Here is an 11,098-nt window from a genome sequence, read left to right on the forward strand (position 1 = left end):
TGCTGGCAGTGGATGGATTAAAAGTGCTGGCACTGAAGAGAATGTGTGCTAAATTGGGAAAAAAAAAAAAAAAAAAAAAGCAGACATTGAGAACAACTTAAAAGTATTTTATTCGTTTTTGATAAATTATTTTGAATCTGCTCCTTAATATCAGGTTGGAAAAGAGACAATGTAGGCATATGGAGAGTTTCTATTCGAAAACATGCTTCCACATTCTGAAATACATCGCTCGCTCTCAGGAAATTTTCTAGATTTCAGTTGGAAAGATTTTATCTATCAGGAGATTTTACATGGCATTTATGCATCTCCCTTCAGTTACAATATCTAATCTTGTGTGTATGGTTACTCTTCACATCAACTTGCAGACTGTATTCTGTATCTTAATGTAAATCACAGCATACAACTCTGTGGTAAGGTAAAGCAAGAATATGATTAAGCAGTAAAATAATAAAACTGATATATATATATATACATACTTATTCAGATTTAACTAGCAATTTGTGTGCACTACTGGCCATTACAAAATAAATTACTAGAATATGAATATACTGCTTTAGTGTATTTTTTGTGCATTTCTATTCAAACAAGACATTTCTCTGAACTTCTGTTATCAGAGATGGGTCTCACAGGTATGTCTACATGAAGTGTGAGAAAATACCTGGTTGTCTGCTCATTTAAAACTCTCAGCACCACACTACCTGATCACGCTAGGCTTACGAGAGTGTAAGTCTTGGGGGGAAAAAATTCAGTGTGATTGGACAGCCGGTAAGTCATTAGGCTCATCAGAGGAAAGGAACGTTGCACAAAAGCAGTAACGGCAAAGCTAGACACAAACACCAGTATGATCCTGGAGACACATGGGTTGCCTCCTGCTAACTACTAAAGCTGCCTGGGGATAGTGAAAAGCTGGGACTTGTACAAAAGGTAGGCCTGGGACTGCAGCACTTTTTGAGGTAGCAGAACTCTCTACACTGTCTGTGGGATCAACCTCCAGGAAAGCTTTCAGCTACTAGCAGAAAACTACTTGGGCGAGGGAGTCTGAGGCATTCTCATTCTTACTTCCTCACACTGCTTCCCAGTGCTGCTTTTCAGAGAATTTTACTTCAAACAATTAGTAAAAAGAAAAATGAATGGGGTAAAATGGAAACCTGATTGCCTAGTACAAGGCAAATTTAGAGGCCCTCAATAAGTTCTCCTCTAGCTCTTAAAGAGGACAGTAAGCCTTTTACAGGTCTCTGAAAAAAGTGTCAGTGTCTACCCTCCCCCAGGGCTGTGGACAGTGAACCAGCAGACTGACCCCCTGTAACTACAAATGATGTGTCAGGAGGACCTGAGGTAAATCCCAGCCCACAGCATTTTCCTGTTTCCTTGTGAGGGCGGTGCCAGTAGGTACCTAAAAGCTCTGTGCTACAGTACTCACTCTTCCACTGCACCACTCGAAGTCTGGATACCTCATGTGGGCTCCAGGACACCCTTCAGGGAACTAGTGACTACAAAGGTAATTGGTGTCCTGCCTGGTGTGCAGGTGGATGAATCTTTCATCAGATCTTGGCATCAGCTCTTCGATCTTGAGTTCTGGAACACTGGAACAAAGAAAAAAATCCACATCTCTTTCCCTGTGGAGTACTATGTAACTCATTAAAGAACCTAACAAACATGGCTGTCTCTAAGTGGTACCTTATGCTGACCTTGTTTAAAAGCTCCAGTTAAATTGTCAGCTTAAGAGTTATTTAAGAAGCATTACAAAAAATAATGAACCTAAAGTTGCATCTCTGACATACAGCAAAACTTCAGGAAAAAGTCCTTGAGCTTTATCATAAACAACACTAGCTAGGTGTTATAAAATTCACTGTACTGTAACACAAGGACTCTTCTATTTTAATCAGTTTCTAACTGATGATCTTATTTAATGATAGACAGAGCTGCTCCTCGATTACAGTATTCTGTGGTGTTTCAAAAGACAGCAGGGACTTTGTCTGACACCTTAAGATTAGAAAAATTTACCATCCCTGCTCTAACCTTACAACCTCATTTCCTGGAAAGCAGCACCTCCTGCGTATTTTGCAGAATCAACCAAGGTGAGAAAAAAGGCCTTGCAGGGGTGGAGGGGTTAAAAAAAGCTCTTCATTAAGCATTTATTTGAAATCAAAGTTTTATTTATTCAAAACACTTCTGTATTTTACTTTTTTTTCATTTTTAAAAATGCTGATACTGTTACAGAAAATAATATTTTCAGTTAAAAAGACAGAAATATTGCAAAAATTTCCAAAGAGAACAAAACTACTGTATTTCAAACATTGAAAAAATAAAAGTACTTCTAAAATGTTTCATGAAAGACTTTTTCTGCAAGATCTAGGATTTAGTGGGGTAAGTCTTGAACTTCAGGGAGTGACAGCTCCATCCAGTTGTTACAGAAATGGTCATATATTATATTTTATGTTTTTGGCAAATGATAACTATTGTCTAAATATAGCCTCATATGTTTTGAGGTGAAAACTCAATGGATAGTTGAGATTGGTCAAAAACAGGCCTTAAAGTGATAAACTTTTACTTTCCATTCTGAATTTTGGTCTCACCAGTCACCTACTTCAACTACAAATGGTTCTTTTACAGCTATTTTGCCACTGTTCAAAATCACACAGTCTTGAAGGGGCCGGTCATGTTCATCTGTCTGCTGGAGTTCTATCGAGTGCACCACAGACTGTTAAAAAAAAAAAAAAGTAAAAAAAAAAGAGTTTGGTTTAGTCAAGGTAACTTCAGTGTCTCAGCTGTGGTACCAGATAAACAACTAAGTGCTCCTAGCATTACTATTAGGCAACTTCTGAACAAATGTCTTTACACTACTGAGTTCTCACATTTTTTTTTTTCCCACATTGACACTTGTGCCACTCTGCAATCCACACACACTTGACAGAAGCACATGGAAGGATGTTTGCCCTTCTATGAAGACTTTCAGCCAACAAAAATATTATGAAGGGACAACTGAAAATATCCTTTCAGCTGACTGACCTAGCATAGACAAGGTCTCTCTGTAGCCTATGAGCAGAAAGTCTGTCAGAGGTCATAAAGGATAAGCAGTAGTTCCTTTAATCGTACAGCATAACTGTGCTTCAAGAAATCTGATGAGTGCTTTTGTTTTTAGTGTAACACACACACACACATATTTTAAATGTGGTACCATGTCCTCCAGTCAGACAAGTACAGGTAGACAACTAATTAAAGTAATATTCTTAAAGGAGAAAATTCAGTTAGGAATACTGACTACCTGGCTTTGGATATTTGTACATTAATTTAACTAAACTAAAACTTAGTCTAAGTCTCTCTTCAAAAATTTTCATTTCAAAAATTCAGAATTGATTCCCTGTGAATGTGCGAGTAGGGAGCAAGTGGTTTGATGAGGTTTTCAAACTCCTTCAAGAACTGGTAAGTGCAGCAGTTCATGTTTCCCCCATTCATTTCAAAACACAGATTAAATGGAATAATTTAAAATGAAAGACAGACTACTAAAAGTATAATCAGTTGGAAGTTCAGTTTTGCAGCTGTGCACAGTTTGAGGGAATTAACTAGATTTTTGTATTTCTAAACAGATCTGAATATATGTGTTTGTATACTTTACATTCACACGCTTCTAAAAATCCTAACAGTGTAAGTGTTATCCATAACCAGAACATGCTACAAATTTATATTTTAGCTCGTAGAAATACAATTATTTCATGGCTAACAGCAGCAGTCAGAGGGGGACCTGAACTTAGTCCATTTCTAATCTGCAAAGGTGTCAGTGTTGATTTCAGTGGTTAGTGGTCTGAAACAGGAGCTGTGAAAGCCAAAGGCATGATTTAAATTTCCATTCCTGCAGTCACCATTTGCTACTCCAGTTCTAAATCATCCAGCTACAGGCTCTTCACAATCACTATCTACCACATACATATTAGATAAACACTCAATTGTTCTGAAACACAACAGTGTAAGTTACATAGATAGGAAGTGGCAGAAATTAAGCATCTTTTCTTGGATTAATCTTGCCATTACTTTTTGCTTACCATTCCATCAAGAACTTTGCCAAAGACTACATGTTTTCCATCTAACCAGGAAGGCTTTGTTACACTAATGAAGAACTGGGATCCGTTGGTGTCTGGGCCAGAATTAGCCATGCTAACCCACCCAATTCCATAGTGCTTGAGCTTGAAGTTCTCATCTGGAAACCTTTCTCCATAGATGCTTCTTCCTATGAAACAAAATAAGAAAGCAAACTTTTAAAAAAAGTTTTAAAAAACCCACCTTTTTGTTCAAAAATGGAAAAAAAAAAAAGTATGAATTCAGGACTTGAAGATTAATTGAGTAAGCATAGCAACATCACTGTTCTATCGTCAGTGATTCCTTAACTAAAAGCATTTTGTGTGTAAAGAAAGAGATAAGCTAAAACACCACATAGAAGGAGAGAATATTTAAAACTGATGTTTTATCTTTGAATTAAGTGGTTACCTTCAAAGGTCCTGCTTACATGCACCACTGAACAACAGTATACTTCACCCTATTCAACAAATTTATGTAATTATGACCACCAGAAATAAGGCTGCCACGTTTTGTGACAGTTTTAGCCTTTAATTTTAAAACTTCCTCCTAATAAGATGTTGGTTTAGACATTTTTAGAAAAATATGAAAACCAAATGGAAGTTAGCCTAAAAGACTCGGTTCAAATTTGTACAATCCTTGCATAAGGATTCTGATGCTTCTAAAATATTTCAGAAGATAAAATATTTGAGTTATGTTTAAACCACCATCACTTTGAGAAGGGGAGGCTGTCTGTCTCATTCTTGATTTGTACAGTGCCTAGCACAATGAGGACACTGCTCCCAACACCACCAGAGACTATCCCAATAAACAGTATTAACAGGCAAACAAACACTGCCTACCTTTAATGCTAAAACTGTGCGTTTGGTATTTTAGCCTTCCCCACTGTTCCCTGCAAGTAAAAGGAATGTGTATTTTCTATTCTGTCCCAGTGGGGAAATCACTGACATCGTACGCAGACAGTTCAAATCGTAGTACATGAAGAATATGCATGTAAAGGAAGAGAAGAAATCGGAAGCTAGAATGCAAGAGATGCTGCACAGGGACTGCCCTTCTTAGTCAAATTAGCTGGTCTTCTGGAGGCTCAGGAGTGAGAAGTAATAGACACAGCCACAACTCACACCACCAGTAAGTTTATGGTTTTAAATTTAGTAAGAGAAAAAGGGGGAGAGGGCATTACCTTAATTTTCTAATTTCTCTACCCCTGTTTTGAAATTCCCTCCCATAGCACATTTCAGAAGGTTCCACAGAACTGGCTGAGCTGAGGGCAGACAGGATAGCCTACTTGTTCCCTACCTGCCTTCCCTCTACATGCTTTCCCTATTTTGTTTTCTGCTGGATGACTTGAATTGGTTCACGTACACATGCAATTAATGAGTGGCTCAGGTAAGGAGTGCTGTCACAAAGCCAAAGCAGGGGAAGGGCAGGGACATCCATCTTTTGAAGTCAGTCTGTTGTAGGAGCAGTTCAGCTGGTCACGTGGCTCCAGCCCACCACACAGAGCCATTCCTCTTTAATGGGGACAAGTCACAGACAGAAAAGAGCTATCTGCAAAAACTGGGGACAAAGGAAGCTCTAGACATAGTTATAATTGGGTAATCCAAATAACTGCATCTTACGTTCCAGAATGCTTGGAAAAGTACTAGATGCTCTGAAACAAATGTGGGGTTTTTTTCATTTATGTGAGCTGGAAGAATGAGGGAATATGCTGTTTTGCCCATCTTTCCAGCAGACATCTGAAGAAAGGAAAGGGAACCTGAAAATACTAAGCATGTTACCTCCTGATCCATCTCCAGCTGTAAAGTCTCCTCCTTGAATCATGAAGTCTTTGATCACACGATGAAATTTACTTCCTTTGTATCCATATCCTCTCTAAGAAAATGAAATATTTAAATGAATATAACATCCAGTTCTACAGAGTCATATGGAAATATACATATGGTGAATGGCCAGATTTCACAGAATATATCACCACTGGAGACAAGTACATGCAAGAAACAAATAAACTGAGATGCAGGTGAATACAGCTGGGCAGCACTGCCACAAAGCAGGTATTACAGAGGTGATCAAAGCCATTATCTTTATTTGATGGGTATCTGACCACAGTACCTCTACATGCTAGGTCTGCATGGCAGGGACAGGTTGAGGTGGTGATATCCAACATCTCATAATTACATCTTGCAAACAAAGCCCCAAGGACCTGAGAAGACACACACCAGTGCAGAGCCTTGGGGATGGCATTCTTGCACAGGCTCCACTGAATTAAAATTGACAGTTCCCAACTGAAACACCATTAAACAAATATTTACTTCTCAATCCAAATTTGAGTACACACTGGAAGAAAACTGCAAACTTACTTCTCCAGTTGCCAGTGCAATGAAGTTCTTCACAGTCTTTGGGACAACTTTTCCAAACAATCCAATTACAATTCTGCCAACATCTTTGTCTCCAATCTTTACATCAAAGAACACCTGAACATTTTTGAGAAGAGAACAAAAGTGATACAAACATAAGCACAACAAAATGTCCAAGCTTTTGAAATCTTAAGGAGGTAAGAAATTGTTTCTGGCTGATCTGTAGTAATAGTATCCTTCAATTCCTGAAGGTGCTGTTAAAGAAAAATCCTTTCAGAGCTACCAGAATGAAATTATGCAGGAAAGTTTAGAGAACTGGTGACTATACATTTTGATTCTTACTGCTTTTAAGGGCTCAGTGACACTGCTGTATCCCAAGTTTGAAGATAGCATTCAAGAAGATTTTCCCCAGACAGGCATGTCTTTTAAGCTGTACAGAAAAGATGAAATATGAAAGTAAGGAAGAACAGTGATGCCATTCCATTGTTGCAAACAATAACAAGGAACTATAGTACAGACACTCCCCACAAATGATAGTTCACTATCCACTCATAATCTTCAGAGTTCTAGGCATTACTATGTATGGTAGTATAGTAATATAGTATGTAAGTATAGACAAAAACCTAAATTTCATTAAAAAGACAAACAGCAGGAAGAAAATCCTACAGCTGAAGCAAGGAGTCGCTTTCCTAAATGTGAATTCAAACCTGATAAAGAAATAATCAGGCTGTATTATTCTGCCTAAAAGCTTCAACGTAGATGTTTCTAAAAAGCAATTTCAAAAAGGTGAATGAGTAATAAAGCGTTTTAATAGAGTTCAGAATATAAGAATGCATATTTGGATGTATAAAAATGTTCCAACAATTACTGAAAATAGGAACAGCTGTCAGGAAATGAGGCATTTAGAAGTTCTGAAAAAGTTACATAAAGACTATTACAGCTTCTAGGAAACAGCAATGTGTATTCCTATGATGTGGTATTTGCTGTTCCTTGTGGCAGTCAACCAAAATATTACTTGTCTGTAACGCTAAGAAATTAGTCCAATGATGATAATAAATGACCACAGTCTCTCCAATGTGAATGCCTCTTTCATGCTCCCCTTCTATATTTTTCTACCATTTCTTGATCTTCCATGTGGAACTGCTGAACTTCTGGCTAAGGCTATAAAAGCTCTATAAAGAAAATAAAATTCCTTTTGATACACCTCATTCATTTCCTTGGCACTTGGCACTAAATTATATACTTCTTAGATGTGTGGCCCTCGAAGTATTAACAGCACACTTTCACTAACTTTTTAACATTTTTATAAACACATCTCTCTGAATTTTGCTGCCCGGGTTATCTAGGTAAAGAGTACTGGCTACATTTTCTAAACCACCTTATTCTGCCTGAAAATGCTGTCTTAGTAGGACTGCCTGAAATACATAAGCATATATAAGTAACACAACCAAGGCTACCAAACACTGACCCCAGGTAGTGGTAACGTTAAACACTTTCACAGAGCATATGGAGAAAAGTCTTATCATATATTGTAAACCTAACCCAACCAGAAGGCTTAATTTGTGACAGAGCTGCTCACCTCAGCAGCAAACCCAGTAATTCCAAAACGCGTTATTTCAGCTTATTCTACGTGTTTGTGAACAACCCGTTAAGTTCCTGGCTTCCTGTAAGCACTTCGCATTACCTGTGCTACATTCTTGGTGATTTTCGTAAAGCTCTGTGCTTCCTAATTATGCTGCACATAACATGTCTGCATATTTCTGGCCAGGAAATCAAGTACGGAAATATCTGATAGCCCTAGATCCCATTTTTGCATAGAGAAGCCATGTTCTCTTAAGCATATTTCCTCAAGTTCCCTGGAAAGTCAGTGAGGATGTAGACATTAGTGAGCTGGTCAACACCTCAGTCTCAATTCTCAAAAAACATCTGGCCAGAGTCTTCAGCAAAAACTCCTAAAGAAAATAAATACTATAAATTTTCAGTCTTATTAGTATTTATATAAACATGTAATCTTATTTACAATTTGCAGTAAGTATTTCAAGACTGAAATCAAAAAGAGCAGACCAGTAAGACTGGCTGGTTCTCATGAACATATTGATATATAATTTGCACAAGATGGTGTATATCAAAATGAAAAAGCAGCCAAGAGTATTCAATTATTCGGAGGGGGGCAGGGGGGGGCAGTTGACTGAAAGAAAGATCTCATGACTCCTAGAGACCAGGTAATATAATGACAAAGGAACTCCTAATAAATGCAAAATACTGCATCTGGAATAGGACTATACAGCCACAGCAAGGGGTCCTAAATAAGCTATCACTCAGAAAAGACATCTGGAGTCACTCCGAGCAGCTTGATGAAAAGTTTGCCTCTGGACTTGTGAAGGTCAGAGAAGAGACATGAATGTTAGAAATAATTAAAAATGGGTAAGGACAAGAGATGGGCATAATTATCGCAGTACACATCTGTACTGTCCTACACACTCTGAGTGCTGCATGTCATTCCGGCTTCTCTACTGCAGAATGGTAAAACCAACCTAAAAAAGTTAGAGAAAAGGACAGCACGTATGCTCAATGATCTGGAATACCTTTGATATGAAGAAAGATTAAATAAAACTATGCAGGCTGGAAGAGCCAAAACTGGTGTGATTTGATGAGCTCTGTAAAGTTATGACTGGCTTAGACAAGGAAAATCGGGAGTTGCAATTCTCTGTGTCCCACAATGTACGAATCAAAAAAGGGCATAAAATTAAATCCTAAGCAGAAGGTCTGAAGAAGCAAAGTACTTCATGCATAATTAAAGTGGAATATATTGTCATATATTGCCTCCCCCTCCTCCCGCCCAAAATCACATGCATGGACCCCAAGTCCATAGCAGTGAAACCGTAGACAGTGGTAGACAACGACAGCACCGGAGTTCACAGACAAAGGCTTTGCAAGCTGAGGTTGTGCCAGAGGAAGCAGTTCTGCCCCTGCCCTGCTCTGTCATGCTTTCCGAGTGCAGGCATCTTTCACCAGGAATACGTAACTCCTCTTGAGTGTGGGTGGAAAGGTACCTGGCGACAGAAATATTTAATCCCTACTCTATCCAAAGCCGGGCTTCACATTCCACTTCCGGCACCAGCAAAAACTTTATGAAAGAGGTGCTGGCGTGCTGCCATACGCAGGTGCATCCCCATCCCGCTGCCAGGCTGCACCGGCCCCCAAGTCCGTCTCTTGGGCGGTGCCATCTGTAATCACCTCCCGTACCCCCGGCACAAACCCCGTCCCGCCTACGAAGGAGCCCGGCAACACCGAGCCACGCTGACCGCCGACTCCCGGTCCGGCCTGGCTGGCGGCACGCCCCAAGCCCCAGGCGGTCAGGAGTAGGCTTGAACTCGCACCAGGCGCCCAAGCCTGCCGATGGCAGGAACGACGAGGAAGCGGGAAACAAGACGGCAATAAAATGACAATTCACACCACCAAGAGTTTCAGCAAGGCGGGGAGGGCAAAAAATAAATAGAGCAGAACTGAGATCCGGAGTGGCTAAAGCCCCAGTGCTCGGCGCTGGACGGACACCGCCACGCAGCCCCAAACCGCCTGCCTGTGGCAACAGCAGAGACCGCAGGAGCAGGGATGTAACTACGAATTTTAAAGTTACCATTTCTGTTAGCCTGAGACAGGCTTTGCTAACTGCCAGTCTGAGGTGTGCCAGCGCCTACGGGAAGGGGGCATGCCTAAAGAGGTTAAGAAAAAAAACAAAACCAGAACACTTACAAAACGGGAAATTAAGGCATTTGACCAAGCCTTCCCCAAACCCGACCCCCGCAGGGGCCTCCTGTCTGCCCGGAATCCGGCCCGGGAAGGAGCGAAGGACCGGCTTTACACGACACAACCGGGGCAAAAGGCACCCAGGCGGCCCCCGCCTCTCAGTAACGGCCGACAACGGGCGCGGGGCTGGCAGCAAAAACACCCCTTGGGGGGCCCGCTCTGGAGACGCCACGGCCCCCTCACGACCGACCGATCCCGACTCGCCTCAGGCAGGCGGCCAGGGAGGCTTCCCCACCGGCGGAGCGGGCCCGGCCGCGGGCGAGAGTCACCTTGGCCGTCACGCTGGGTCCCCTCTTCTTGAAACCCTCAGCCGCCGAGGCCAGGAAGCAAAGGCAAGCAAGAGCGCTGAGGACCACCGCCGCCGGCCCCCCGCGGGCCATGGCGCTGAGGCGAGCGCTGCGGCGCCTGCGCCCGCCGGCGGGCGGCTCCTCCCGCGCCATGTGGCGGGGGGGCCGCCGGGCCCAGCGGCGGGAGGGCGGTGGCCCAGGCGGGCGGCGGGCGGTGCTGGCCTCGCTTGGCTGCGGCGGGTGGATGGGAGGGGCGAGGCGCACGGAGCCTGGCGGGAGCGGCGGCGGGGGAGCCTGCCCGGGCCGAGGCGGGCGCCGGCAGAGGCGCGGGGACAGCGCCCGCCGGCAGGCCCCGCGGCTTTCTTCTGAGCGGGTTTTCCTACTTGTGGGGCACGGCGCGCTTCTAGGGTGAGCCCCAAGCCCAGCTTGGGGTTTGAGGGTGGTTACAAATGCTGGGGGGGGACGGACGGACACGGGGGTCGTGGTGCCCGTTTCTTGTGGGGAGCGCGGGGTGGGGGCAGGAGGCCGTGTGAGCTCCTCGGGGGCTCAGCCTCGCCAGGCAGGAGCTGGAAGGGGCCA

General features: G+C 42.5%; 1 protein-coding gene across 2 annotated transcripts; it reads right to left on the reverse strand.

The window, feature by feature from the left end:
* Positions 1-91: 91 nt before the first annotated feature.
* PPIC (peptidylprolyl isomerase C) lies at positions 92-10,686 on the reverse strand. Of its 2 annotated transcripts, XM_074931437.1 has the most exons (6): positions 10,502-10,686; positions 6,429-6,542; positions 5,850-5,943; positions 4,041-4,225; positions 2,588-2,701; positions 92-1,583 (listed from the first exon to the last, which is right to left on the reverse strand). In XM_074931437.1, the coding sequence occupies exons 1-6, from the start codon at positions 10,670-10,672 to the stop codon at positions 1,542-1,544; spliced, it is 720 nt and encodes a 239-aa protein (XP_074787538.1). In that variant the 5' UTR covers positions 10,673-10,686; the 3' UTR covers positions 92-1,541. The 2 variants fall into 2 exon arrangements, with proteins under 2 accessions (XP_074787538.1, XP_074787539.1); XM_074931438.1 differs by lacking the exon at positions 92-1,583 and having other exon boundaries at positions 1,597-2,701.
* Positions 10,687-11,098: the final 412 nt, after the last annotated feature.

Source organism: Athene noctua, chromosome Z, assembly GCF_965140245.1.
Source record: "Athene noctua chromosome Z, bAthNoc1.hap1.1, whole genome shotgun sequence".
Lineage (NCBI taxonomy): Eukaryota > Metazoa > Chordata > Aves > Strigiformes > Strigidae > Athene > Athene noctua.